Here is a 27,293-nt window from a genome sequence, read left to right on the forward strand (position 1 = left end):
GGTTGGGTTGCTAGCAGACAGAGCCAACTGTGAGGCCTTGAAAGCTCTGCTGAGGAACAGTTACTTTGTCCTAAGGGCAGTAGGGAGCCATTTACAGATTTCAGTCAGAAGCGTGATGCAATCACATGTGCTTTTCCAAACCAGCCATCTGGATGCCTCATGGGGGAAGAGGCTGGGAAGAGGAGCAAGACTTAAGTCCTGAGACCAGGCTGGAAGCTGCTGTGAAGGCCCGGGGACGGATGAGGGGTGTGGGCCTGTACCATGGCAGAGCAGAAGCAGAGCATAATTTGTGAGTAGATTGCTAGGATTTGGCGCTGCCTTTCAGGAATGAAGGTATTATCTAGCCCCTGCCCTGCTCTTCATTGGTATCTGATGGCCTTACCTATTGCCAAGACCTGGCCCCCTTACCTACAGGCTTGTCTGCTGTCCCATACCCTCCTGGCCGCGTCCTTTACCTCCTTGTTCCTCAGACTATAGATGATGGGGTTCAACATGGGTATCACTATGGCATAGAGGACTGTGAAGACCTCGTCAGAGATGTGGGCCTCCTTGCTCTTGGGTTTCATATACATGAAGATGACAGTGCCATAGAAAAGCAACACCACCGCCAGATGTGCTGAGCAGGTGGAGAAGGCTTTGCGGCGCCCAGCAGCAGAGGGAACCCTCAAGATAGTGGCCAGGATCAGCGCATAGGACAAGCAGATGAGGGCCAGGGGCACAGGCAGCAGCAGGATGGAGCCTACCAACAGGAAGGCCTCCCTGATGGATGTGTCACCACAGGCCAGCTTCAACACTGCCAGGATCTCACAGGTGAAGTGTCTGACAATGTGGTGACTGCAGAAGGGCAATCTCATGGCAATGATGGTCTCCGTCACAGACTTGAGGAGGCAGAGCGTCCAGGCAGTTCCTGCTAGCAATAAGCAGAGCCGGTGGTTCATGAGTACAGGATACCTGAGTGGCTGGCAAATGGCCAGGTAGCGGTCGTAGGCCATGATGGCAAGCAGCAGGCACTCTGTGGAGCCTGTGGCTAGGCTCAGACACATCTGGATGGCACAGGCAATGAAGGAGATGGTCTTCCTGGATGACAGAAGGTGGGCCAGCATCAGGGGCACAAAGGAGGACGTGTAGCAGATGTCCAGGATGGAGAGATTGCCCAGGAAGAAGTACATGGGTGTGTGCAGGCGGGTGTCTAGCATGCTTACCACCACGATGGCTGTGTTCCCCAGCAGGGTCACTAGGTACATGCCTGAGCACAGAGGAAAGAGTAGATGCTCCAGGACTGGGTAGCCAGAAAATCCTTTCAGGAAGAACTCAGAGACTCCTGTCTTGTTGATGGGCTCCATGCTGCAGACTCTGGAGGGGAATGCCTCTGGAATGGAAGGAGAGAAGATGCGATTTGGGGGACAAATCCTTTTTCTCTCCTTTGGCCATTGTTTATACATGCAAAGAAGGAAGACTGATTTAGGTTAGCATTTTCCTGAGAGATTGTGAAGAGAGGTGTGAATAGACAATTTGAAAAATCACTTTGGAGGCAATACTGAACAAGTACAAAATAAAGGTCTTTACATGAATGAGGGCATTTACTATAGGACTTCTCAGGGCCTTTAGGAGGCTAATGTGACTTGTGATTCTCTAAAAGCAAAATAGATCAAACCTCCCCAGATCTGGGTCCCTCTTTCATTGACTGCAGATAAGTGGTCTATGAACCTAGTCTGGGAACCGATGGGCAGGACCAGAGGGCTTCTAACTTGAACACACACCAGTGATGCCTGTTGAAAATACAGATTGTTCCACCCCAAGTTTTCAACTCAGGTCTGGCTGCTGCTGCTGCTGCTGCTGGGAGCCCAGGTACCACACACTGAGGACTCTTGAGCTAGAAGTCTCTGATCATCCTGGCTTGAGGCAAACTCTGAGTCATTGGCTTAGACTATTTCTTCTATCTAGAATGTTCTTTACCCCTCAGCTGTGGAAGTCTCTTCCGGCTAGCTCTGGTGTCTGTGTACAAAGCATACACTGTGCCTTGTGTCAGAGAGGTTGCTGAACTCTAAGCCTGTGAGTGGTAAGACCCTCTGCCCCCATAGGGCCTGCTTCATCAGACTTAGTATGTAGGTTGAATCTCCAGAATCTACCTTCACTGGAGGCTTTCTAGCTAGAAACTCTCAGACCTGGTGACCAAGCTGCAAGCTCAGAGCCAGGGCTGCTTTGGCTGCATGAATGCTGATGGCATTAGCATGGAACATGCTCTGAGAGGTCATTTGTTGGGTATTCCAAGGTGAAGGTGGGAAAACAGAGGTTCGATGGTAGGTCTCTGGGAGGGGAGTCTCAATCCTTTGCTCCCCGTATTCTGACACCCAACCCAAGCTTCCATCAAGACCCAAACCAAACTGTTCTAGAGACATCCTTCTGTCTTTCCACAATCCTCTCACCATTGGAGGACCAGAAGCCAACCACTCTTCAAGGTTTCTGGGTACCTGCAGCAGTGCCAGTGATCCTGTGGGACAGACACAGTGCCAGAGCTTGGACCTGCGCCGAGCACCACTCAGCTACTCACTCCAGCCCATTTCCTTCTTTTATTCCCTCCTCCTCCTTTCCTTGTATTCCAAAATGAAGAAGTGATTAAGGATCTCCTATATGCCAGGCATTGTGCTAGGGGAACAAGTGAGGATAGGGATGACCATTGGCCATTGAATACCAACCTTTTCCAGGCAGAAATCCTCTTCACCGTTTCATATCCAGCCCCATTCTGCTCCTGTCTGCACATCCCTAGTGCCAGGAAGCCCTCCTGTATGTATCAAAACTTCTCATCTCTTCCTTTTGCTTACAGACTACTTAAAGGATCACAGAGGGCCTCTACCATCCCTCCCATGTTCAGGCTGGCTGGCCTCTGTGGATATTCCTTCCTCTCAGTGTGAATGCAGGGTTCAGAGCTAAGCCCCACCCCAGCCCTACACCTGAGACTCAAGGGCCATTTTTGCAGCAAGGAGACTTCTGACCTCTAACCCTTATCCTGGGCCCTCAGATGAAGTTCTGGCCTCAAGTTGACTGTGTTTAGGGACACCACGGGGTTCAGGGGGCATGGAAACTGTAAGCTCCCTCCATGACTCAGCAGGGAAACTTGGAGGGTGGGTTTCTGGGTGAGGGTATCCCTTCTAACAGTGCTAACAGAGTCAGACACTGGTAGGCAGTGTCACAACCCTTTCCTTGCAGTCCCAGTGAATGAAGCCACAGCCACTTGAGTTGGTCTCTCCTGCCCGGGCTGGCTTTGAACCTCGATCCTCAGATCTCAGCCTCCTGAGTAGCTAGGATTACAGGCGTGAGCCACCAGCGCCCGGCAACTTCTTCTATCTTAACTGTAACTTCCAGGGACTATGGTAATTTGAATGGGCAGCTGCTAAACATGGGCTGTTTCTGGCCTAGATGACACCCTGGGAGAAGTGGGAGGTGTCTGACAGATCGGGGGGAACCACTGTCTTGTTATATATAGGGAAACTGAGGCCCAGACAGAGGCAGGGACTTACCTAATGTAGCTCAGTAAATTTCATCCCCAGTTCTTACTACATTCAGGCTCTTTTGATCCTTATCTCTGGCTTCCTGGATGATGCCTCAGAGGGTTTGAGGACCTACTCTGGGTGGAGCTAGGGGGACACAGGCCCAGAGCAGCCCTGGGCCGCCTCCTCTATGCAAGGAATCCTGTGAAGTAGGACATCTGGTCTCCAGCCTTGCTTTCCAAACTAGGAAAAGAGTCCTAGACTTCTGTGGATTCATGAAGTCTTTGAAACATGATCGAATTAAGTGTAGCTTGTAGACTTCAGCTGAATCATTCCAATGTATTGGATTGGGTAGAACTTGGAAATATAGTAGCACACTCAGGCTGAGGAGAGTCTGTAGCAATTTACGTGGGACAGCAAGGAGTCCCGAGCCTCCGCAGTGTCTACATCATCCTAGCCAATGCCTCCAGTGTCAGGGGAAGCGGACAGCAAAGGAGAGGGAACTTTTCAAAGTTCCCTGTGTACCCAGAGAGTACAAAATCCCTAAGGTCATTTAGAACAAGAAAAGGAACCACACTCAGTTTAGAAACTTTGTGGGTGCTTCAGGGATGATGTCCCAAAGACCCAATTACACAGTCTATTTAGACATTTTAATTGGCATGGAAAAGTTGGAGAAAGAAGCTCAGGGCCAGAGAACCAACTTCTCAGGCTAGTCTCCAAGCGGAGCTGGCCCAGTAATGTTTGTGGAATGAATACGTAAGTGGTAGACAGTCAGTTAAATGAATGCATAGGCCATTTTTCAATGATTATATTTAAAAATAAACAAATGAGTGGACAGGTAGAGTTGCTTTCCAGGTGGGAAGTGAGTGGTCATAGCTCAGTTCTTGTAGGATCTTATGAAAGAAGATGACAAAATCCTAGAGTATCAGAGCAGGCCAATCTGGCCAATCTTTGTTGTGCTAACAGAAGATGGGTGTCTCTAAAGGGGGTCAAAGCCAGCTCTGCATCACTTGGTGAAACTTAGTCCTTGTTTGCTGACTCTGATTTGTCCACCTTTGGACCATACCTCCCATGGTTTTCCTTGGTCATTGACTGGCTTGCCTCGTGTTTCCCCTGGATCCCTCTTCCCATTGCTCAGAATATCCATACTGCTGCTTCCTCCTTGAGGTTCCTGCTAGTCTTCAGAATCCAAAGCTCTGTAGCCTTAGGGACATCATTAAAGCAGTTCTTAGGCCTGGAGGGCATAGCTAATGCTAGAGTACTTGCCTAGCAGGCACAAGGACCTGGGCTTATCTTCAGCACTGCCAAAAGAAATCAAATTTTTGGATTAAGTATTGTTGTTAGAGTTTTATTTAACAATTTTTAAATCACAAGTAATTTTATTAGCTTTTTTTTTTTTGTCGTCCGTGGGGCTTGAATTCTGGATGTGGGCGCTGTCCCTCAGCTCATCAGCTCAAGGCTAGTGCTCTACCACTTGAGCCACAGCACCACTTCCACCTTTTTCTGCTTATGTGGTGCTGAGGAATTGAACCCAGGGCCTCATGCATGCAAGGCAAGCACTCTACCACTGAGCCACCTTTCCAGCCCCTTTATTAGCTTTTTTGTTGTTGTTGGTCCTAGGGCTTGAACTCAGGGCCTGGGTTCTGTCCTTGAGCCTCTTTTTGCTCAAGGCTAGTGCTCTACCACTTGAACCACAGAGCCACTTCTGGCTTTTTCAGAGTAATTTATTGGAGATAGAAGTCTGATGGACTTTTTTGCTCAGGCTGGCTTTGAACCATGATGCTCAGATCTCAGCCTCCTGAGCAGCTCGGATTACAAGTGTGAACCACCAGTACCTGGCCAACTTTCATTTTGTGTGTGTGTGTGCCAGCATTGGAGCTTGAACTCAGGGCCTGGACATTGTCCCTGAAATTTATCACTCAGGGTTAGCACTCTACCAATTGAACCATGGCTCCACTTCAGGCTTCTTGGTAGTTAATTGGAAATAAGAGTCTCATGGACTTTCTTGCCCAGGCTGGTTTTGAACCTAGATCCTCAGGTCTCAGCCTCCTAAGTAGCGAGGTTTACAGGCATGAGCCTCCAGATAGCTTTATTATTTATTTATAAAAGTAATACATAGAGAACATTTTTGCGAGAAGTCTAAGTAATACTGACGCAGATAGGGCAAAAGTGACATTCCCTCCTCATTTCCCTGCAACTGTCCCAGCCCACTCCTTCCTCAAATGTGACTAGTACTACAAATTTGACTATATTTATCTATAGATACTCTTCTGGTCACACATACACACACTGTGTGTGTCTATTGTGAGAAAAGCTGTCATTTCTATCAAAGTAGGTTGTTTCCTTTCTGTCAATCTTGTGAGGATTGTTTTCCTGCTCTGGCTAGGTAGCTTGGCCTTTGTTGATTATATTTTAGTTACAAACTTTTACATGTTAGTTGTTCTTTTCCTGCAACATTTTAATTAAGAAATCCAGCTCCTTGACATTTTAGTTACATCCTATTTACTTAATTAACAAGCCACATCCCTTCACATTTTGTGAACCTGAGCTCAGCTAAGCTAATGAGAACAGCTTCTCTGTTCTGGGCCTCTGCTTACTTGCTTGCCAGATTTTTGGCTGGTATCATACCCTTTGCCTTGCCAAGTTCCTTTTACCTTAGTGTTCTTATCCGATGTGACACCCCAACATCTGAGGTATATCTAACAGAAATAGATTTTTGTGACAGTGTGTATAGTGTGTATCGCATTTTTAGTATGCTTATTGGCTACAGCTTTATCAAAGGATAATTGATGTCCAACTGCACCTAGTTCAGTTAATAGTTTGATGACTTTTAATGTGTCTGCAGTTATGGCACTACAGCCAAGGTAGTAAATTTATCCATCATTCTCCCCCCCCACCACACACCAATTTTTCTCATGCTCCTTGATAACCCTTTCCTCCTTCCCCAATCAGGAAACCACTGATCCACTTTCTACAACTATAGATCACCTGCATTTTTCCCCTTAAGATTTGGCAAAGATTTATTGTAAGCATAACAAGTTAAAATAAAGAAAAAGGAGAACAGAGAAACATTTCTTGTTACCTGTGCAGGAAACATCTAATACCCCCTAAAATGAAATAAATAAATAATAAATAAAGTGTATCATTCAATACATTTTAGTACACTGAGAGTTGTGTAACTATCACCACAATCAATGTTAGAACACTTTTATTACTTCTAAAATAAACTCCAGGCATCCCCCTTTGCCCCTCAAAGTTCTTCCAGTCCTAGGAAACCACTAATCTACTTTCTATCTCTCTTCAATTGCTTTATGTGGACATTTGTTTTTATAAATAGAATCTTAAGAGTATGTGTCCTTTGTCCATTTATTCGCTGCTAAGTAATATTCCATTGTGTAGATCTACCACATTAAAAAAATATATCAGATGATAGACATTTGGATATTTTTCACTTTTTTTTTTTTTTTTTAGAAAGGGTCTCATGTAACCCAGCTGGCCTTGAATTTCTCTTTTTTTTTTTTTTGCTGTGAAAATTTCCTTTTGTTAATTGTCTTTCATAGTTTTCTAATTTTAGAACTATTGATTTCTAGGAACTCTTTATTCTGCATAGTGTTCTTTTGTCTATTATATGTGTAGCAACATTTTATGTCACTCATATTTCCTGCTTTTAATGATATTATTACATAAAAGTTCAATTGTTGGGGGCTGGGAAGGTAGCTCAGAGCGCTTGCCTTGCATGCATGAGGCCTTGGGTTCAATTCCTCAGCACCACATAAGCAAAAAGAAAAAAGCCGGAAGTGGCGCTGTGGCTCAAGTGGTAGAGTGCTAGCCTTGAGCTGAAGAGCTGAGGGACAGCACCCAGGCCCAGAGTTCAGGCCCCACAACCGGACCAAAAAAAAAAAAAAAAAAAGTTCAATTGTTTCTTTCTTGTTTCCTGACCCAAAGGTTTTAAATATCTTCTTTTCTCCTGATACCTTTAAAATCTTGTTTTTAAAATTTGACTCTTAACTGGAATTTATTATAAAGACTACCTTTGTCTCCATGATTTCAGATGCCATTTTTGTGGCAGGTGTTCTAATGTATGCCTGTAATTGCAGAGCTGGGCTAAATATTGAGAACTTGTCTCAAAAACTTTATTTTCACAAACATTTATAAATCCCTTTTGGACTCTGTCTCTGCTATGTCCTAGAGAAATGTTACTGTCTCATGCTATCTCCCACACTGTTTTAATTACTATAATTACTTCAGTGATTTATATAGCTTTATATAGCTATCTTGTCATCCAAATCCTGTCTTATCAGCCTTTTTCAACAGTGTCTTGGCTATTCTTGCTGTTGTCTTTTCCAGATAAATTTTGCAACCACTTGTCATACTTCACAAAACTTCTGGGATTTTATTTTATGTATTTATTTTTTGCCTTTAATCAACTGGCTAATTGGGGACAGATTTGGTGTCTATAAAATCAAATTTTCTTATTCAAGAACATTGTCTTTCATTAACCTAATTTTTTTACTGCCTCCTGATGTCTCATTTCCTTCTAATATGTTAACAAAATGATTTACATCAACATCTATATTTTTCCTAATGTTGAAATCTCTTTGTATTTCTGGGATGAACGGCTTCCTCTTTTTGTTTTATTCGTGCCAGCAGTGCAGGATTGATTGTACGTGAGCTGACCAGCTCCCCGGCTCCCCCTGGTGGCCACTGATCCACTCTCCATGACCTTTGGAGATGGAACGGCTGGGAAGTCCTCCACTCCAGGCCTCTGCTTTTGACAGATCACTACAACAGCAGGAACATAGATCTAGAACTCTAGTAGACATAAAAATTGTTTATGCCGAGTGCCTGTGGCTTATGCCTGTAATCCTAGCTACTCAGGAGGCTGAGATCTGAGGATTGCGGTTCAAAGCCAGCCCAGGCAGGAAAGTCCATGAGACTCTTACCTCCAATAAACCACCAGAAAACCAGAAGTGGTGCTGTAGCTCAAGTGGTAGAGCACTAGCCTTGAGCTGAAGAGGTGAGGGACAGCGCCCAGGCCCAGAGTTCAAGTCTCATGACTGACCAAAAAAATAAAAAGTACAATGTTATGTTTTCTTTTCTTTTTTTGGGGGGGTTGGGGGACAAGGTTCTTGGTATTGAACCAGGGCCTGGGACATTCTAGACAAGTGCTTATCATTAACCCCAGCCTCACCTTATATTGCTATAATGAAAGTAAGCCCTCAAATATAGTTCCACATTTATGAATCTCAATGGCTTTTTATATTAGCAAACTTTCAAATGAGAAAACTGTATCCTAACTTTGTTCCAGAAAGTAAGATCCTGGCACCAGCTTAGGTTGGAGGTTCCATGGTTGTTTGGAGACTACATGGTTATTAGGAGATCTTTCTGAAAAGCTATAAAAGATAGAACTTGTATAGATTCTTAACAAGACTGAAAGATAAGAGAAAGTACCACCTACCAGCTAGAAATGTTGACGAATTCCTGAAAAATGGTAAGCAGATGATGAGATTGGATTGTTGGGAGAAACTAGAGCTAAACAAAGGCAGGAGATTGCTGTAGAGTGGGGAATCATTCTGGAGGTGTCCTCAGCTCAGGGCAGCAGTTCCAAGGGACAGGAAGGATCCATGGTTACTGTCAGGCTAACAGATTATCATCTAATTCACAGCAAGTGGGCAGGTAGAAGCAGTGGGTACCAGAGACATCTGTCCTTAAATGGAGTTAGTCATCATCAATGCCTTCTATGGTCCAGAGAAATATCTGGACAAATGTGGACCACAGTTGACTCCCCCATAAATGCCTCCAGTTCCTCATCATTCTCAGAGCCAGTCTCTGGATACCACAGGCACAGACAAGCTAAGCCAATGGTAAACTTTTTTTTTTTTTTTTGGTCAGTCATGGGGCTTGAACTCTGGGCCTGGGCATTGTCCCCCAGCTCTTTAGCTCAGGGCTAGCGCTCTACCACTTGAGCCACAGCACCACTTCCAGCTTTTTCTGTTTATGTGGTGCTGAGGAATTGAACCCAGGGTCTCATGCATACAAGGCAAGCACTCAACCACTGAGCCACCTTCCCAGCCCCCAATGAGAATCTTAGAGTAGAAAGATGAACCTTCCAGTAAGAAGCAGCACACACTTATGGAAAATCAATCAGTACTACTAAAGAAAAAGGAACCAAACACAACAAAGAGAAATTAACATGGCAAGAAACAGTAACAGAAGTCTTCCCCCACAAAAGCAATTGATACCACTAGAGGAACAAGAATAGATTTTTCATTCCTAAAGCAATAGTTTTAAGTTAATAAGAAATCAAAATCAATGAAAGAGTCTGTTGATTGTGAAACATGAAAGACAAACTAAAACAACACTAAACAACCACCACCACAACAATAATAACAACAGACAACACTTAGCAGAATAGCTGAAAGCATGGCCATATTTGAAGTATAGATTATCTGTCAAGCTAGAAGATCCAATTGAGGAATTTCCCAAATGTCCTGCTAGAATATATTCCAGGTGATATAATAAACCTGTCATTTCCAATTCAGGTAATAAGAATAGTAGAAAGAATGACAAGGATACTGTTTTTTCCTCTTTGCTTTTTTTTTTTTCTTTCAGTTGTAGGGCTTGAACTCTGGGCCTGTGTGCTGTTACTAACCTCCTTTTGCTCAAGACTAGCATTCTACCACTTTGAGCCACAGCTCTACTTCTGGTTTTTGAGTAGTTAATTGGAGATAAGAGTTTCATGGGGACTTTTCTGCTTGAGCTGACTTTGAACTGCCATCCTCAGAGCTCAGCCTCCTGAGTAGATGGGATTAGGCATGAGCCACCTGTGCCTGGCATTTCCTCCTCCTCCTCCTCCTCCTCCTCCTCTTCCTCCTATTCTTCACCTTTTCCTCCTCCTTCTTCTAGCTTAAAATAGGGTCTGGCTTTATACCTGGCCTTGAACTCACATTCTTCCTGCTGTAATCTCCCAAATGCTGGGATTACAGTTGTGAACCAGCTTCCCTGTCTCTGTCGCTGTCACTGTCTGTATTTCTCGCTCCAGAAGAAAATCAATGATCATATCAACTCCAGGCTTTTAATCAGATCTCTACTTAGATATCTCATGGGCTTGAAATTTAACTTAGCTAGAACTGAACTATGGGCTCTCCCTAATCTTCCACTTTTCTACCTCAGGGTACTTTATCAGCCATACTCCTAGTACTTAAATGAATCTCTCTCTCTTTCTCTCTCTCTCTCTCTCTCTCTCTCCCCAATCTAGCTGCTCCATTGGCAAGTCTTACTAGCCCCACCAGCCAATCATGTGCTAAATCTGCCTCTTTTCCTCCATTTTTACTATTATCTAGTGCGTTCCCACCACCTGGCTGGCAATGGCCATCCCTCCCCTACCCTTTTCCTCATTCACTTCCTGTTCACACTCTTCCTCTAACAATGCATGTCATTTAAAAATAATGCAATTTTAGTTCTTATTTTTCTAATCCTTATTCCATTTGATATACTTTACCTTGCTTCCTATAATTCTATATCTTTGAAATAAAATGTTTATTCAAATCTTTGCCCATTTTTGAGTTGTCTTTTTGCTAATGTGTTGTAAGAGTTCTCTATCCTAAATATAAATCCCTGATCAGATATGTTATTTGCAAATATTTCCTTCCATTCTGTAGTTGTCTTTTCACTTTTAAAGCACATCCTTGAAGGATAAAACTTTAGTTTTGTGATGAAGTACAACTCAGTTTTTCTTTGGTTGTGCATTTGGGTCACAGTTAAGACTCCATTGCCAAATCCAAGGTCACAAAGATTTATGCGTATGTTTTATTCTCAGAATTTTATAGTTTTAGCTCTAAAATTTAGGCCTTTGATCTATTTTTGTGTTTGATGTGAAAGAAAGCTCCAACTTTGTACTTTGCAAGCACGTATCCAGTTATCCCAGTTTGTTGAAAAGATTATTCTTTTCCACTGAGTGTTCTTGTACTTTCTTTTTTTTTTTAAGAATTGGTATTAATTTTAAATATTTGGTAACAATTACTAAAACTCGCCAGCAAAGCTTACTTCATTGAGCATGATTGGACATTACTCCTCTTTCTAAATCAAAATCAACAAGTTTCATTGTTCCATTTTCACACATGTACATAAACTATTTTGACAATGAAAATGACCCATGTTGCTGCAAATTGTAGAATTTCATTCTTCGGCATGACAGGCATATAACTGTTACACTATTCCTTTATAATCCTTTTGAGTTTTATAAAATTAGTTCTTTCCTTCTGATTCTAGTAATCTCATCTTCTATCCTTTGTCTTTCTCTTTATTTTTAGTAATGCTTTTTGCTTAATATTCACTTTGTTTATTATTTAGTATTTGGCTTACAGATCTTTTGTATTCTTTTGCTTTCAACATTTTTGTAATCTTACATTTTAGACATTTTTAGTATATAGCACACAGTTAACTTTTTTTAATGTAGGCACGACCAGAGAGGAATGAGGCCTAAGGGGAGTCACTTCAAAGTCCTAGTGACCAGGAGGCTTATGACATCAAGTACTGAGACAGAGTCAGTTTCAAAACACTTCCTCTCTCCTCTATCCTTAGCCTTAATCCTTCTCTCTTCTTCAGAGACCTCCTTCTGTGAGTCACGATCTTCTCTCTTACTTACTCCCTGAGAATATAAAACTCAATCTTCCCAAACATTTACTCTAAAACCTTCTCAGACATAGTTTTGTCCTTTACCTCCTGTTCCATCTCTCTCTTCATTGACAAGTTGTTGTTGTTGTTATGCTAGTACTGGGCTTAAATTTAGGGCCTGGACACTGTACCTTTGCTTTTTCACCCAAGGCTGGCGCTCTACCAGTTGAGCCACAGTTCCACGTCTAAGTTCTTTTGGAGGTAGAAAGCCCTTCTGCAAACTAGCAGTGATGTTTCTCTTTCCTCTGAGATCGCTCACCTTATGTGCTCCTCTGCTGAGTTTGAGGATGGCCAGGTCCATTGCACTGAGTATTAATAGACACCTGTTCACATTCCCCAGATCAAATAGCTCCAATCCTTGAGACTGGTACAGAGTGCTCTGTTGCTGTGGCATTTCAGTGCCTGATGCTGGTATATGGCATACTGGAGCTCTGGGATGGCCTCCCAGATCATCAATTAAACTGGCCCAATTGATCCATGCTACTGGTAGTTTTCATCATCAGGGAGTTTTTCTGCTGGTAGCCAAGCCCTTGGGTGTTCCTGATGGTCCCAGGTATTTTCCCCAGCACAAGGTATGGTCCAAGATCAGGTAAGAGATGTCCAGTAGAAATGAAAGTGACTATGTAATTTAAAATGTTCTAGTGGCTGCGTTAAGGAAGTCAAATGAAAGATGAGAATGAATTTAAATCATGCATTTTACTTAAAGCGATACTGTTATTTCCATGTGAATGAATGATTTTTGAAAAGGTTATTAATCCTGTAATCCGAGCTACTCAAGAGAGCTAAAATCTGAGGATTACAAGTTCAAGGCCAGCCTGGGCAGAAAAGTCTGTCAGACTCTTATCTCCAATGAACTACCAAAAAGCCAGAAGTGGAGCTGTGGTTCTAGAGGTAGAGTGCTAGCCTTGAATTTAAAAAAAAAAAAAAAGCTCTGGGACAGTACCCAGACCCTGAGTTCAAGCCCCATATACAAACAAGTTCTTAATGACATAGTTTACATTCTTTTATGTAACACAGAGTATCTCAACTCAGACTAGACACATTTCAAATGCTCAGTGGTCACATGGCCAGTGGTAGCCATATTGGAAAACACTGGAAGATTCGATATTCTTCTCAAATATTGCCTTTTTTTTTCAACTTTGTGCACATGAATATCTTCAAATATATAGAAAGACTGAAAGAATTTTATCATGGTTAGCCATACACCTCACATCTAGTCTTGACAATTATTAACCATTTAATGCATGTTTTTAAAAAAATCTTACATCAATCTGCTTTTCTATCCATCTGTCCACATTATTTTTTTGATTATTGCCTACTTTATAGAATATTTTTTGTCTGTAACTTTGTGTATTTCTTTGTATAGGGTGAATTGAGAAGCCTCTCAGGAAATGGATCTCTTTGAATGTTGCTCTACACAAGCCTAATGAGGGATGCTTCAAATTTTAAAGCAAAGTTCTTGAAAGTTCTTTCCTTCTTCATTACTTTCTCATGCCCCTGGCCTCATTTTTCTCTCCTATGGATTCATAAAAGACCCCACTTCTCTTCCTAGCTCAGCCTAGTATAACATCATGCTGGGCTAGAGGTAAGCTTTTGAGTCAGGTAGGCCTAGGCTTGGGCTTGAGTCCAGATCAGCGATTGACCCAGAACAAGGGCTTTTGAACTGTCCAACAGTACATGAACCACATCCTTCTTGAAGGGTCTTCTTGAAAGATCCCAAACTGCCCTCCAGTTTTCTGTCTTTTGTCCTTCCCATCATCCTTTGGGGCCAGAAAAATATCATGGCTCCCTCTACTTTAGGTGGCTTTCTGCATTATGAGTCAATGCTATGGAGTGGGGCCTCAGCTTGATTCTGTATTCCCTGTGTGGAAACTCAATGTATGTTATGTAAAAAATGAAATATCAAACGAGATTAGGGACGGGAGGGGGCAAATGGGAGGAGAATGAAGGAAGGGGAAACATTGACAAGGAAGCATTGTATTCAAAATCTGACTTATAAAATTGTAATCCCTTTGTTATTAATAATAATAACAAAAAATCAGTTAAATCATTTGACTTATTTGGCATTCTTTCTGTAAGAATTTACACCACTCTTCAGACAGATGCTTTGGACCAACTATGATGAAACTCATATATCTGGAAAGGCAAAATAAAAAAAAAGTGTAACCATCCCTATCACGTGTAATAAGTCTTCCAACAGATGTTCAAGGCAAGTTTGCTAGTTTCACATGATCAGTATTTGTCTGGAATGCATAGTGAATTTTATCAAATGCCTTTTCCACCTGTTGAGACAATTATATGGTTTTACTTTTTTTCTTATACTTACACACTAAATCAGTCTCACATTCCTAGAATAAACTTTGCTTGCTTATAATTTATTCTGCTGGGCTATACATGTCACATCTGTTAGAGCTGTGAGATTTGTTACTAGTGTTTTCTGCTGTAATTGTCAGATTTGGTATCACAGTTTCCTCAGTTTGAAAATTTAAATTATTTAAGTTAAAAAAAGATTTATTTTCTCCACTCTTTAATTCAAACACCTCCTACTGTTTGTGGATGCTATTTTTTTAAATAGAGATTTTATTTTAGAGTGCTAGTAAGTTTGCAGCACAATTGACTGCTAACTACAGAGAGTTCCTAACAGTGGTCCACAGCAGAGATGTGCATTTGTCACAGATACCTTATGTCTCTATCACCCCAGCCCATGGTTTACATTGGGCACACTCTTGGTGCTGTACATCCTATTGGTTTTGACAAATATATGATTACATGTACCTTCCATTGTATGTATTCAAAACAGTTTCACTGTCTTAAAGATAGGGCCAGACATGATGTCACATGCCTGTAATCCTAGCACTTAGGAGGCTGAAGCAGGAGGGTTGAGACCAGTCTGGGCTACATAGCAAGTTCAAGAGCAACCTGGGCTATTTTGTAATACTATCTTACATACCCCTTTCTGGATGCCAGGTATTCATCCTTCTCTCTCCCAAATGCCTGGCAACCACTAGTCTCTTCTTTGACTAGAGTTTGGGCTTTGTCAGGATGTCATATAGCTGGAGTCATACAGTATGGAATCCTTTCAGATTGGCTTCTTACACTTAGTAAAATACATTTCAGATTCCTCTGTGTGACTTCTCATGAATCGATAGCTTTTTTTTTTTAAGTGCAAAATCATAGTCTATTATTTGGATGCAGCACAGTTTATTTCCCATTCATCTGCTGAAGAGCATCTTGGCCACTCTTTTGCCAGCCGCGTGGAGTGCCAACCTTGCCTGGTCCCAGCAAGTCTACTGAATAAACCTACCCCTTACCTGAATACCACGTGCATGGTGCAGTTCTTACTCGGCTACCTCTTTTTAAAAACCTAACAATAAGGAGTTCTCAAAGCAGTGTTTCTTGACTTAGTTTTCAAGATAAAAAGAGAATTTGTTTTTATGTTTTTCTCCATGTTCATATATATAGACTGACCTTTGGAATGTTACTTAGAATGTAAATATGGGGATTTTACTGTTTCTTAGATATAACTGTAGAAACAAGTTACAATTTCTGGTATCTTTGTTCATTTGTCTAATGGTTTTTCTCTATTTGTTCACCTTATGGAGGGACTTAGATGTTTGCTTGGGATAGGGGTTGGAAGTGGGTTCTATACAAGATTTTTTTTTGGGGGGGTCCAGTCGTGGGGCCTGAACTCTGGGCCTGGACGCTGTCCCTCAGCTCTTCAGCTCAAGGCTAGCACTCTACCACTTGAGCCACAACACCACGTCTGGCTTTTTTCTTTTTGCTTATGTGATGCCGAGGAATTGAACCCAGGGCCTCAGGCATGCAAGGCAAGCACTCTACCACTGAACCACCTTCCCAGCCCTCTATACAAGATTATATAGATCATTTCCAAGCATGTTGATTTGAGACACTGAAGAACAGGTTATGGTTTCATTTCCAAATTCATTTCCAATTCTGCCATTGCTAATGTAGGGGAAGGGTTTAGAGATGAGAAATTTGCTGTGTTGTACAGCTTCTTTTTAAGATATGCCAGGAGTGTCCCCACTCTCTAGTTGCAAGAGAGCCAAAGTTAGGAATCAGTGGGCTTGTGTCCTTGCTTTTGTCTCAAGCCAAAAGATGGGGCAGCTTCTCTGAGAATAAACACTACTAGTTCTCAAGGTCACTGGATGTTTCTTGTTGGAGGCCTTTGTGGGCCAGGAATGTGATTCCACTGATATCCATTGTAGAATAGTATCCTCCCATTTTTAATTCTTTGGTCATTTCAGTGGCATTTTGGAGGGATTTAATGCATAGATTCAAACTGAGTTCTATAAAGAAAAATCTGGACACTAGGAGGTGGTTTGTTTTTATGTTTGTTTATGTGTGTGTGTGTGTGTGTGTGTGTGTGCGTGCATGCATGTTCTGGGGCTTGAACTCAGGGCCTAGATGTTTGTTATCCCTGAGCTTTTGGGCTCTACCCAATAGAGTCATAGCTCCATGTGTGGCTTTTTGGTGGTTAATTGGAGATAAGAATCTCATGGACTTTCTGCCTGGGTTAGCTTTGAATCTCTGTCCTAAGATCCCATCCTAAGTAGCTAGGATTACAGATGTGAGGCACCTGAGCCCAGCTGGGTACTAGAAGTTTTGCTAGGTCTAAGTACAAAAGAGATTTGCTTACAGTGTCACCACTAGGTGGTGCCACCAATTAGTGAAAACAATGTGGTTGCCATTGCTGACGTGCATGAGTGTGTTCAAGTGCCAGTATAGAATATGGTGGCTTATGGTTATGCATGTGCATGCTGGTACTTGTGTGGGTGGGGCATGCTAGGAAATGTGTGGATGAAGTGGACTAACAGGGGTTTCAAACGGCTTATCCATCAACCATGTGGTCTGGAATTCTGGTCCTCAGTGGAGAAGGCTGGGTGTGTAGTATGCAGAAGAGAGAAAGAGCTCAGGGGGAGAAATACAAAAACAAAGCCATGGGACAGTTTTTCTGAACTACTTAAAACATAGCCATCAGTCCTGCAAATCTTTATATGCAACCAGACCTCTAATTTTTCTTCATTCAAAATTATCATTAAAATGTCCAAATAATTAAAGGGAAAATACTATTCCACATTGGAAATTACTAGTCACCATAGCCTGCCATCCCTAAGAGCTTAGAGCATCTCAAAAACACTTACCTTGGGGTCCTATCCCTGTCCAGATGATAGAGGTGGAGGGATCCTCCTTAATCCCTGCCCCTTCAGGCTTCTCCACATATATACAGTAGGCATGGACAGCCCCATATGACAATAATGGTGCTACACTAGCCTACAAAAGCTGAGGACTCCAACAAATCCCTTCCCTTCTCTGGCCTTAATTTTCATATCTCTCCTTGGGGTTGGGCCTGGGTGATTTCCAGTGTCTGTGGTGCTTACTAAAGCTCTTCAGTTATGCAGACTAGGGCTGGCTTTGCCTGCTGTGCGGTGGAGGCTCCCTGAAGAAGTGGTTCAGAAAAGGAAAACACCCAATCTAAAGTATACCCCACCCCCCACCCCTGCTCCCAGCAGATTCCTCCTTAATTCCCCCATAGGAAAGTTCATTTGGCTCTCAGGGCCCCAGACGTCTGCAGAAGTTTACTGCAACATCATTAAAAGTTCAAGTGGCTTCTCCCAAGGGCCAGAGAAGCCCCAGGACTCACTAGACCTGTCCCCTGAGTCCAATTTATCAGAAGGAAATGTTTAGCCTTTTGAGCCCATGAGGGCTTCTTAAGAGAAAGTGGCTTAGCCTGAGGTCAGAGGGGAAAGTGTCTCTGGAGGTCATCTCTACCCTGGGACCTTTACAGAAGAGGGAACAGTCTGTGGGGAAGAGAAGGGCTATGCTAAGGTCATGCCAAATTGCAGCAGAGAGCCAGTCTTGTAGCTTCAACAAACCCTCCTCTGGGTGGCAGGAACATGGACATTTGCCAGGAGGATCCTGGATGAAGGCCCTGGGCACTCAGCCTGCAGAACCTTTGTGGAATCCAGAGACAGAGCTGGTGCTTTGGGGAGGCCCTGCTGCATTTGAACAAGAGCTCTGGGCATGGCCCAATGGTTAGGTCTGCCTGGGAGAACAGCCCCTTCCCTCCTTCGTGAAAGACAGCATGTAGCCTTACCAGAAATCACCTGCCCGCAAGAAACTGGTAATCACCTGTAACTAGCTATCACGTGACTATCAATCAGCAAAGGACGCCAGGCTTTGAGGCCACATCCGCATCAGCTGCGATCACACCTCCTCCTCACCCTCCCCTATATAATCTCTCTCTAGCATGAGCTGGTGGTATGGCTCTCCCACACAAACTCTCTTCTGCCTGAACCAGGCATGGAGGTCTCCTTTCAGCAACATTTCCACCAACAAGCCAGCAGCAGCAAGAAGGGTGCCCAGGGAGCCAGGGAGCACTGATTTCTCCATCTGTGAATAGGACTGGACAAGAGCTTGATGAGTAACAGGATTTAGGAGTGGAAGAGAATCTGCCTAATTCCTCCACCAGGCAGGAATGGCATGGTGGCTGAGAATTCAATCGCAAGAAACACAGAAGCCACATCTTGAGAGGTTGACTTGGGAGTCTTTATTAAAAAAAACCTGCAACTGCAGGTAGAGTCCTGTTTCAAAGACCCTCAACCCAGAATGTAGCTTACACAAAGGCTTTTAAAGACAAAAACCACAGGTTTGGGGTGGAGACCCAAGCCCAACTGAAGCAGACTACGTAGGGGAAACTCAGAGGCTAGCAATGTAGACCATTTAGGGAAATAATCAAGGGCGAGCATTCTCTGTAGCAAAGCTTTCCTGGAGCTAAACAGCATGACACCTGCAATTCAAGAATGGCCTCTCTCACCTCTTAAGCCTTTTGAAGCTGAGAGGAACCCCCCCCCCCCCACCGCCACTCAGCAAGACACCAGAATGGCTGTGAGAATAATATGTTACTTAGACCCCGTAGCCTTATTTCACAGGGAAACAGGGACAGAGCAAAATGTCTGCTGTTCATGGCCCTTTGAGACTCTTGTTGGCCTGGGAGCCTGGAGGCTGAACTGGGCTCTGGCTTGTCTGAGCTCAGCTGCCTCCTTCCTGCCTCTTAGTAACTGAGGGCTAATCCCTGACCTTCTAGCTTTCTAGGCTCTGCAGAAAAGGGACAGCTTTCTTGACTGAGAAAGGCTGCCATCAATCTCTCTGAGCTCCTGGAGCAACTTGACCTTCGAACCACTTACTTGGCAGAACCTATCCTTTAACCTCAGAGGACTTTGCTGGTGATAGTGAAATATGGATACAGGGTCTAAGTAACGTCATCTTGTCCTCACCAACCATCTAGTTGTCTTCGTAGATGATGGGGACTTTTCACCCAGTTCCCCAAACTCTAGAGATGAAATAAGTCATTCTTTGAATTGTAGATGTGTCAGGTTGTTCAACGCCTGGAGAGTCTTGCTCCAGGGATTCTTGCCCCAGATCCTGGAGTATTCCACCTAGCTTGCTTTACTTCAGCAAACACACTTTTGGTAGGTTTAGTTCCTTATACTAGTCATGTGACTTTTGTCTTCATAGCTTTGTAGTAACTGCATTTGAGGCTGCAGTTTCTTTGAGACATGAGTCTGATCGCAGCCGCTGGTTTTGTAATAAAGACTCCAGATTCAACCTTTCAAAGTGTGGCTTCTTTATATCTTGCTGATCCAATTCCCATATAACAGTGAGACAGGGCACAACTCTTGAATAATAGTCTTCTAAATACTTTAACCCAAATTCCATTGTGATACCATCAAAAGCAAAAGTGTCAGGACCTGTTTAAATTATTTATTTATTTATTTATTTATTAGTCTTGGAGCTTGAACTTAGGGCCTGGGTGCTGTCCACTAGCTCAAGGCTAGTACTCTACCAATTTGAGCAACAGCTGCTCTTCTGGTTTTCTGGTAGTTTACTGGAAATCAGTGTCTCGAGGACTCTCCTGCCTGGGCTAGCTTCTAACTGCAACCCTTAGATCTTAGCCTCCGTAAGCTACCAGTACCCAGCTTAAATTCTTTATTTATTGTACCTTCTTTGATACTCATAAAGCTCTATAAGACAGGTGCTATCAATATTCCTTTTACAGATGAAGAAATGGAGGCACAGAGAGGTTAAGTAATTCGTGCACATCATAGAGCAGTTCCAAAGCCCATGTTCTTTGTCTCTGTGGGTACCCTGTCTAAAAGGGGACACTGAAGTTCAGAGAAGAAATGGCTCCTGTCACCTAGGTGCTAAGAGTAGAATAGACTGGGCACCAGTGACTCACACTGTAATCCTAGCTACTCAGGAGGCTGAGATCTGAGTTCAAAGCCAGCCTGGGCAAGAAAGTCTGTGAGACTCTGACCAATAAACTACTCAGAAAAAGCCCAAAGTGTCACTGTGGCTCAAGAGGTAGAGTGCTAGCCTTGAGCACAAAGAGGCTCAGGGACAGAGCCCAGGCCCTGAGTTCAAGCCCTGGGACTAGCAAAAATATCAAAAGAAATAAAAGAAAAAGAAAAGAAAAAAGAGTAGAATGGCCCTGGACCTCTTACCCCTAGTCTTAGGCCTGTCCCCTCAAGGACACTGAGTCAGACAGCTTCTTTGTTTCCATCCAACTTCCTTGCCTGGCCTTCTCAAAGTTAACAGCTTTCAGACCTTGCCCTTGGCAGGCAGCTCCCATCCAAACAGGCCTCACCCATATTTCCTGGCTGCTCTCCAACCAGCAAGAGCTGTGACGACCAAGTTCTGTGGCTGAGGACTGAGAAAGAGGCTGCAGAAAGGAAGGAAGCAGCTTGGAGCCGCTGAACAAGAGGGACTGTCCAGCTTCCAGATGCTAGGCCTCCCATGGAACATGACACTCGCGGGCTGGATCACCTGTGCTGCAGTGGCTGTATTGCTGCTGCTGCTGCTGCTGGCTACCTGTCTTTTCCATGGACCACGGGACCATGACGTGGAGAGGAATCGCCCAGCCACAGGGAGAAACCAAGTCCGGCAAGCCCAGCCTCGGTTCTTTCAGGGCCGGGGTCCCCTAAGAACCTTTCATTATCCCTATCACCTGCGTCATGTGCCTCGTGTGCCTAGAGCAGACCTCCATCACCACCAACCCCACCTGCAGCATCCCAATCTCCTCCACCACCACCAACATCACCATCACCATCACCATGCTCATGGAGCCCGCCGCTGATACCTGTGGATGATGGCTGCCCCTGTTCTGCCTGCTATCCATCACTCAGACAAGTGAACCCCGATGGAGTTTGTGGAGATAAGTGTGTTTCTGGGGAGAATGATGGATATTGGGCCTTGGTCAGACTGATCATTTGTAGACTATACCACCCTACTACAAAACAGAGAACTGAGACCACCTGGGGTGACCCTGTGAACACTGTAGGGTTCAGAAGTGGGGAACAGGGTTGCCTGGACATCCTATCTTGTGACTATAGCTCTTGGTGACTCCATAGATAACAAGCATGTCTGGCAGAGCCAGCACAGAGGTGAATATGAATGGTTCATTTCCTTCCTTCCTTCCTTCCTTCCTTCCTTCCTTCCTTCCTTCCTTCCTTCCTTCCTTCCTTCCTTCCTTCCTTCCTTCCTCCTTCTCTGTCTTTCTCTCTTTATCTTTCTTCTTTCTGTGTGCCAATTCTGGGCTTGAACTCAGAGCTACATACTCTGCTCATAACTAGTGCTCTACCATTTAAGCCACATTTCTACTTCCAGCTTTTTGCAGGTTAGTTCATTTCCCTCATATTTGTCTATCTAGGCTGGCTTTCAAACTTGATTCTCAAATCTCAGCCTCCTGGGTAGCAAGAATTATAGGTGTGAGCCATCAGTGCCTAGCCTCATCTGGCTTTCACCATGTGGCTGCAGGCCTCTGGCAGGTGGGAAGGTGAGAGACTTGGAGAATGCCTTTCTGGTATAGAGAAGGCAGAATGGGGCTGCACAGTCCAATCACTGGTGCGTTGCTACAAGACATTCAAGACATCATGAAGGTTTTGTGGAAAGCCTCCTGAATTCAGCAGGTGGGAGAGCAGGAGCCACCAGATCTGTGTGTGCATTGTCCTGTGATGTCCTTCTGGGAGGGCAACCTGTCTAACGGGTACTTGGAAATAGCTTTTGCCAAAAGCACTGACTCATCACTTGGGCCTGCAGATGTCAAAAGGGTAAGGAAAAGCAGGATAAAAACTTGGAATCCCTGCCGGGCGCTGGTGGCTCTCACCTGTAATCCTAGCTACTCAGGAGGCTGAGATCTGAGGATCGCAGTTCAAAGCCAGCCCGGGCAGGAAAGACCATGAGACTCCTATCTCCAATAAACCACCAGAAAACCAGAAGTGGCACTGTAGCTCAAGTGGTAGAGCACTCGCCTTGAGCTGAAGAGCTGAGGGACAGCGCCCAGGCCCAGAGTTCAAGCCCCACGACCGACAAAAAAAAAAAAAAAAAACTTGGAATCCCTGACTCCATTTTGTATTTGTCTTTGCCCAGTCATTTTCTCTTGTAACCACCTACCTTCTCATGTGACAAGAGTAGAATCGACTCCCCAGCCTCCACCTGACCAATCCTGTGACCATGGTCAATCAGACTGTATCTCTGGCCACCTGACCATTGGACTATACCTGTAACTGTGTTGAATAACTATGTATACATCCGGCCCCGGTTCTTCCCCTGTAGAAACATAAGGCTCATGTCTGTACCCCAAAGACAGGCTGAGATGCTTACTTTGCCTCGTCTTGCAACATGCTGTATAATAAATCTTTCTCTGCCTTTCCACCACTACTTGTCTCTTTACTTGGCATATTGTTGGGAGTGGCCAGATCTGACATGGTGGAACCCCTAAGGTTGGGCCTGTGGCCTACGACTCCCAGTTATAGCTGGGGTTCCCAGCTGACTATGATTGGGAAAGTAGAGGGCCCTGCCTGAGTCAGTCTCTCATCCCCCACCCCCACCCATGCGCGTGCAAGGATTCAGTTTGCAAAAAGCTTTCCGCCAGCAGGGCTGTGGAGCAGGGGGAGGGAGACAAAACAGTCCAGGACCACAGAGAGGTAGGGCTGGGGCCGCTTGGAGGTTAGTCTCCTGGGCTCTACCTCCAGTGCAGTTTCTAGTCTCAGTCCAGGCTAAACTAAATTCCAGGACTCTCAAAAGGCCTACCCACAGGCTGCACTGAATTTAGTGTTTCTTTGATAAGTGAGTCTGTTTCTTATCCAGCCAGCCTGCTCCCAGATGCCTGCCCATGATCACGTGGTCTAGAAAGAAAAGAAGGAGAGGGGTTTATTTAACTGCTGGGGTGCAGGATGGCCTTAGGAGTGTGTATCCGTCCTCTGGGTCTCAACGTTTTTGCCTACTAAATCAGAATGGGTAATAGGGGCTCCTTCCTGCCAAAGCCAGGAGAGATTGCTCCCAGATGCTCTCTGAAGAGCTGGCAGAGTTCACAGAGAGGAAGGAAATGTTCTGAGGCCTTCACCCTGTCCCTGGGAGCAGGAGGAAACAGAGACCAGGCAAGGCTCAGCAGGGAGGGGCTGGGGAACAAGCCAGCGAGCCAGGGGCCTGGTGACTCACAGGGATAGAATGTCCTCTTTCCTTTTTATTTCCCAGTGGATTCTTTTTTGAGGACTGGGGCAAGAGTGAAGTGGGGGATGGAGGATTCAAATGGACAGCCACACTAGGTGGCTGTGATGAGAAAGTGGACTGAAGGACCTAAAGATCATTGAGTTTTCACTCTGCAGTGTCCTTCAAATCCACCTTTCCTTTTCCCATACCAGCCACCTCCAGTCTGCCTACTGCAGGCCCTGCCCCTAGTTTTACAGATCAATCAAAGAAGGCTAAACGTTTTCCTCCAGTCTCAGAGGTGAAAAAGGGAACCTGTACAAGGCTGGCCAGTGGTCATGAATTCCCAATGAAAAATGTGCAGCAGCAGCAGCAGCAGCAGCAGGTATTACGTGTGCCCACAAAGAGCAAGCAAAGAGAAACAGTCATGCTCAAAAACCAGCTTCTATCACCTAGATTCACAAGGCCCTGTGGGAGACTCAATCAGACACTGTAGGCACTGCAATCCTTACATCAAGTCAGCTTCTCTCCATTTCTGGTTGCCCCAGGCATCTCTGGCTTTCTGTGCCTGTGGGAAAGAAGAGCCCAGATCCCAGACTGTCCAAGCTGGGTAGAAAAGGCAAAAGTGTGAGACTTGCTGACTGAGCATTCTCTTACTCTGTGTGTAGCTAGTTTCCTAAAGTTCTTCTGGGGCTTGGAGAAGTTGGAAAGGACCCAGACTGTGTGATTGGGGCCAGACAGCCTTCTGTCATCTCTGGGCCTTGGCATCCTGAGCAACAAAATGATAGGATTGGGCAATTACTCTAAAAAGTACCTAGTATAGGGAGGGGCCATACAATGGCAGCACCATCTTGAGCTGCAAGGAAGCCATGAGCATGTACTGGACACCTACAATTACTAATTCTCACTCAGACTCCTCTATGGAAGTATGGGTTGGAAGGGGTGGTCAGGTTGGAAAATGAAGGTGGCGATCCTTCTGGCAGAATTTTCCAGGGACCTGTCTTGGCTCACATCCCTGAACCCTCTCCAGAAAGGGCAGAGTGGAAATGGGGCATGTGCGTGGGTGGGGAGGGTGATGGGTCCTCCATCACAATGGGAGGAAGGGATTCAGGAAGTACTCACAGCTGCTCAGATGTGCGGGAGCCAAGTTCTAGGCAGGACCAGCTGCCGCATCCAGGGAGGAACATCAGGCCCCCTACAGTAGCCATCAGAGCAGCAGAAGCCACAGTATCAGGGACAGCTGGGGCTGGTCCTCAGGGACTACAGGGTAAGTCTTCACAGCCTCTAGTGTGAGGGGTGGGACTAGGCTGCTAAGAAATAGGGCTAGATTGGTTCTTCTGGGCTTTCTGGGTGAGAAAACCCCATCGCTTGTTATTGAAAGGCCAGAACAAGCTTGTCCCATTGTAAGCCACAGGCTCCACCCCATGTTAGAAAAAGGAGGCCAGATGCAACATGCTCTCCCTCCCCTCAGCCCCTACCTAAGCCCCCTTGGCACACATGGTGACCTGTGAACACTCCCCCACCAGAGCTATCTCTTGTTTTCCCTGAACCTTCGTCCCTGCCCCCCAGCATCAGACCAGGGCCTGGGGGAAACCGCACCGAGGTAGATTCTAGGACAGGCCCAAGGTCCCTCTAGGGGAGGAGCCAGGCTCTTCCCCCTCATCCAAGGAGGGATGTTAAGAGTATGCTCTATCTCTCTTGTCTGGAGTTGTCACAGAGGGCCAGGGCTGGCTGGCTTCTCCTGAGCAACGTCTTCTGTATCCTTCTCCCCACCCCCTCCTTGTCCAGGGAGCCTTGTGTTTACATCTTCCGTGACAGTGCTTCTTCTAGAAGCGGCCAGTGTGGCAGCTCTGGAGAAAATAGTACAGAGCTCATCTGAGATCCCAGCTGGAGGACCTGGCAGGGGTGACTGATGACCTAAAGGGGCTCAAGCATCTGAGAAGACCAAGGAGAAGCAGCTATCCAGCACAAGGGCTCAAGAACCCCCATCCTCATTTTGGAATGGAGTGGTAAGGTTCTGAAACCACCCAGGTTGCTCTGACATCAGGTGCTGCAGGAGGACACAGATCATGGAAACGGCGGTGATTGGGATGGTGGCAGTACTGTTCGTGGTCACTGTGGCCATCACCTGCATCCTCTGCTGCTTCAGCTACGACTCAAAGACGCAGGATCTTCAGGGGGGCCCTAGTCACAGCTTCACAGTGGCCACATTTCACCAAGAGGCTTCTCTCTTCACGGTGCCTGGTCGCCAAGTGTTGAGCACTGGGGACTTCTGGACCATCATGTGAGGTGAACAATCCCCCAGGATTTGCTCTGCTGGGGGAGGGGCAGACTACAAGCCCTCCTCGGTGTCTTACTCCTCTCAGGCTCTCCTTTCCGGTACCCACAAACTTCCCATCTCCTCCCATCCTGGCTTGCTGTGCCCTCCTACCTGGAGGAATAGGAGGTGTTTGAACCAGGTGGGACTCAGTTCTTAGCTCTGATTGCTCAGCTGAGCACTATCCACAGGTGTGGGATGGGGGTGGGGGTGGGGCTCAGACTAGGCCTGAGGGAGTGTGGACAGACCCAATGTGGTATGGCATGGTGGGCCCACTCTGTGGATATACACTGGAATTTACTGACACCAAAGCCGTCTGCAATGGGTTTTATTGCCACCCAAGGAAGGGATACCCTCTAGCAGGGATTTTTAAGGAACCATCTATTTCTTCCCCTGAGTATTTTTTTTGAACATACCATCAATGTCCAGCCCTGAGGCTGGTCTCTGCCAGTTGCCTGAAATCAGCCTTGACCTTCCGGAAAGAGCGATGCTTCCTGGGAAGAAGTGATTTATTTGATCATTGCGAAGATACATCCTTTTATGGATTTTTCCAAATCTGGTTTGGAAAATCACAAAAGGGAAACAGAAGAGAAAAATCAGAGTCTTAGAAAGTACAAGATGTTTTTCTTAACAGGAAAGTGAAAAAGAAGACTCAAACATGTTTTGACGGCGACTTGATATTGCTAAACTCTCATAGGTTGCTTCTATTCTTAGTGAATGCGAGTGATTTGCGTCAGCTGTAGAAAAATCTTGAACTCTTTGAAAGATAATTCCAAAAAAAGTTAAAATGTGATGTTACATTCAGAGCATGTAACAAAGCCCTTGTTGTTGCTACAAATAAAGGGGCAGTTAGTTTTTATTAATAGAAAGTCTGTTTTCTCTGTGCCCACGGAACAAATGCTGTGCCATATTTTATGAGTCTCTCTGGCTTATCCATCTGCATCCTGGACCTCCTTGTTGAGTGGAGCAGAGTGATCCCGAGGGTCCAGAAGTGCTGCCCTGCACATGTCTGCCACATGAAGGACCTAGAGAGAGGAGGGGTTGGAAAGTTACACAGAAAGGAGTGAGGCTGATAGAAAAGCATGGGGTCTGGGCTAGGATGGACAGGAGCTGGCTGCAGGTGAAGAGAACCACTATGGTTGCATCCTTGCCAGGTAAACACCAAAGTCTGAGTGAGTGCCAGCTGCCTATTAGGGGTGAGGGAGTTGATGAACATGTCAAATTGTGAGGCAGGCCCTTAATATACCCTCACCTTTTCTCTGATTGCTGCTTGTGTTAAGGGTTTGGCCTCAGACAAACAAGGTAGC

General features: G+C 45.0%; 3 protein-coding genes across 5 annotated transcripts; 2 read left to right on the forward strand and 1 right to left on the reverse strand.

Moving 5' to 3' along the window:
• Positions 1-404: 404 nt before the first annotated feature.
• Positions 405-1,343, reverse strand: LOC122123641 (olfactory receptor 13J1-like). Its single transcript, XM_042698051.1, has one exon. It carries the CDS (start codon positions 1,341-1,343, stop codon positions 405-407), a length of 939 nt encoding a protein of 312 aa, XP_042553985.1.
• A 19,579-nt stretch (positions 1,344-20,922) lies between these two features.
• On the forward strand, positions 20,923-22,893 carry Hrct1 (histidine rich carboxyl terminus 1). Of its 2 annotated transcripts, none has more exons than XM_042697042.1 (2): positions 20,923-21,625; positions 22,611-22,893. In XM_042697042.1, the coding sequence occupies exon 1, from the start codon at positions 20,965-20,967 to the stop codon at positions 21,316-21,318; it is 354 nt and encodes a 117-aa protein (XP_042552976.1). In that variant the 5' UTR covers positions 20,923-20,964; the 3' UTR covers positions 21,319-21,625; positions 22,611-22,893. The 2 variants fall into 2 exon arrangements, with proteins under 2 accessions (XP_042552976.1, XP_042552967.1); XM_042697033.1 differs by lacking the exon at positions 22,611-22,893 and adding an exon at positions 21,999-22,392.
• Positions 22,894-24,831: 1,938 nt separating this feature from the next.
• On the forward strand, positions 24,832-26,849 carry Spaar (small regulatory polypeptide of amino acid response). Of its 2 annotated transcripts, none has more exons than XM_042696554.1 (2): positions 24,832-24,936; positions 25,378-26,849. In XM_042696554.1, the coding sequence occupies exon 2, from the start codon at positions 25,739-25,741 to the stop codon at positions 25,955-25,957; it is 219 nt and encodes a 72-aa protein (XP_042552488.1). In that variant the 5' UTR covers positions 24,832-24,936; positions 25,378-25,738; the 3' UTR covers positions 25,958-26,849. The 2 variants fall into 2 exon arrangements, with proteins under 2 accessions (XP_042552488.1, XP_042552496.1); XM_042696562.1 differs by having other exon boundaries at positions 25,458-26,849.
• Positions 26,850-27,293: the final 444 nt, after the last annotated feature.

Source organism: Dipodomys spectabilis, unplaced genomic scaffold (genome assembly GCF_019054845.1).
Source record: "Dipodomys spectabilis isolate Male_0828 unplaced genomic scaffold, ASM1905484v1 ptg000006l, whole genome shotgun sequence".
Taxonomy (NCBI): Eukaryota; Metazoa; Chordata; class Mammalia; order Rodentia; family Heteromyidae; genus Dipodomys; species Dipodomys spectabilis.

What these genes read in the sequence shown, in the direction of transcription:
- LOC122123641 (XM_042698051.1), bottom strand. Translation starts at nt 1,343, where the DNA reads ATGGAGCCCATCAACAAGACAGGAGTCTCTGAGTTCTTCCTGAAAGGA.
- Hrct1 (XM_042697042.1), top strand. Translation starts at nt 20,965, where the DNA reads ATGCTAGGCCTCCCATGGAACATGACACTCGCGGGCTGGATCACCTGT.
- Spaar (XM_042696554.1), top strand. Translation starts at nt 25,739, where the DNA reads ATGGAAACGGCGGTGATTGGGATGGTGGCAGTACTGTTCGTGGTCACT.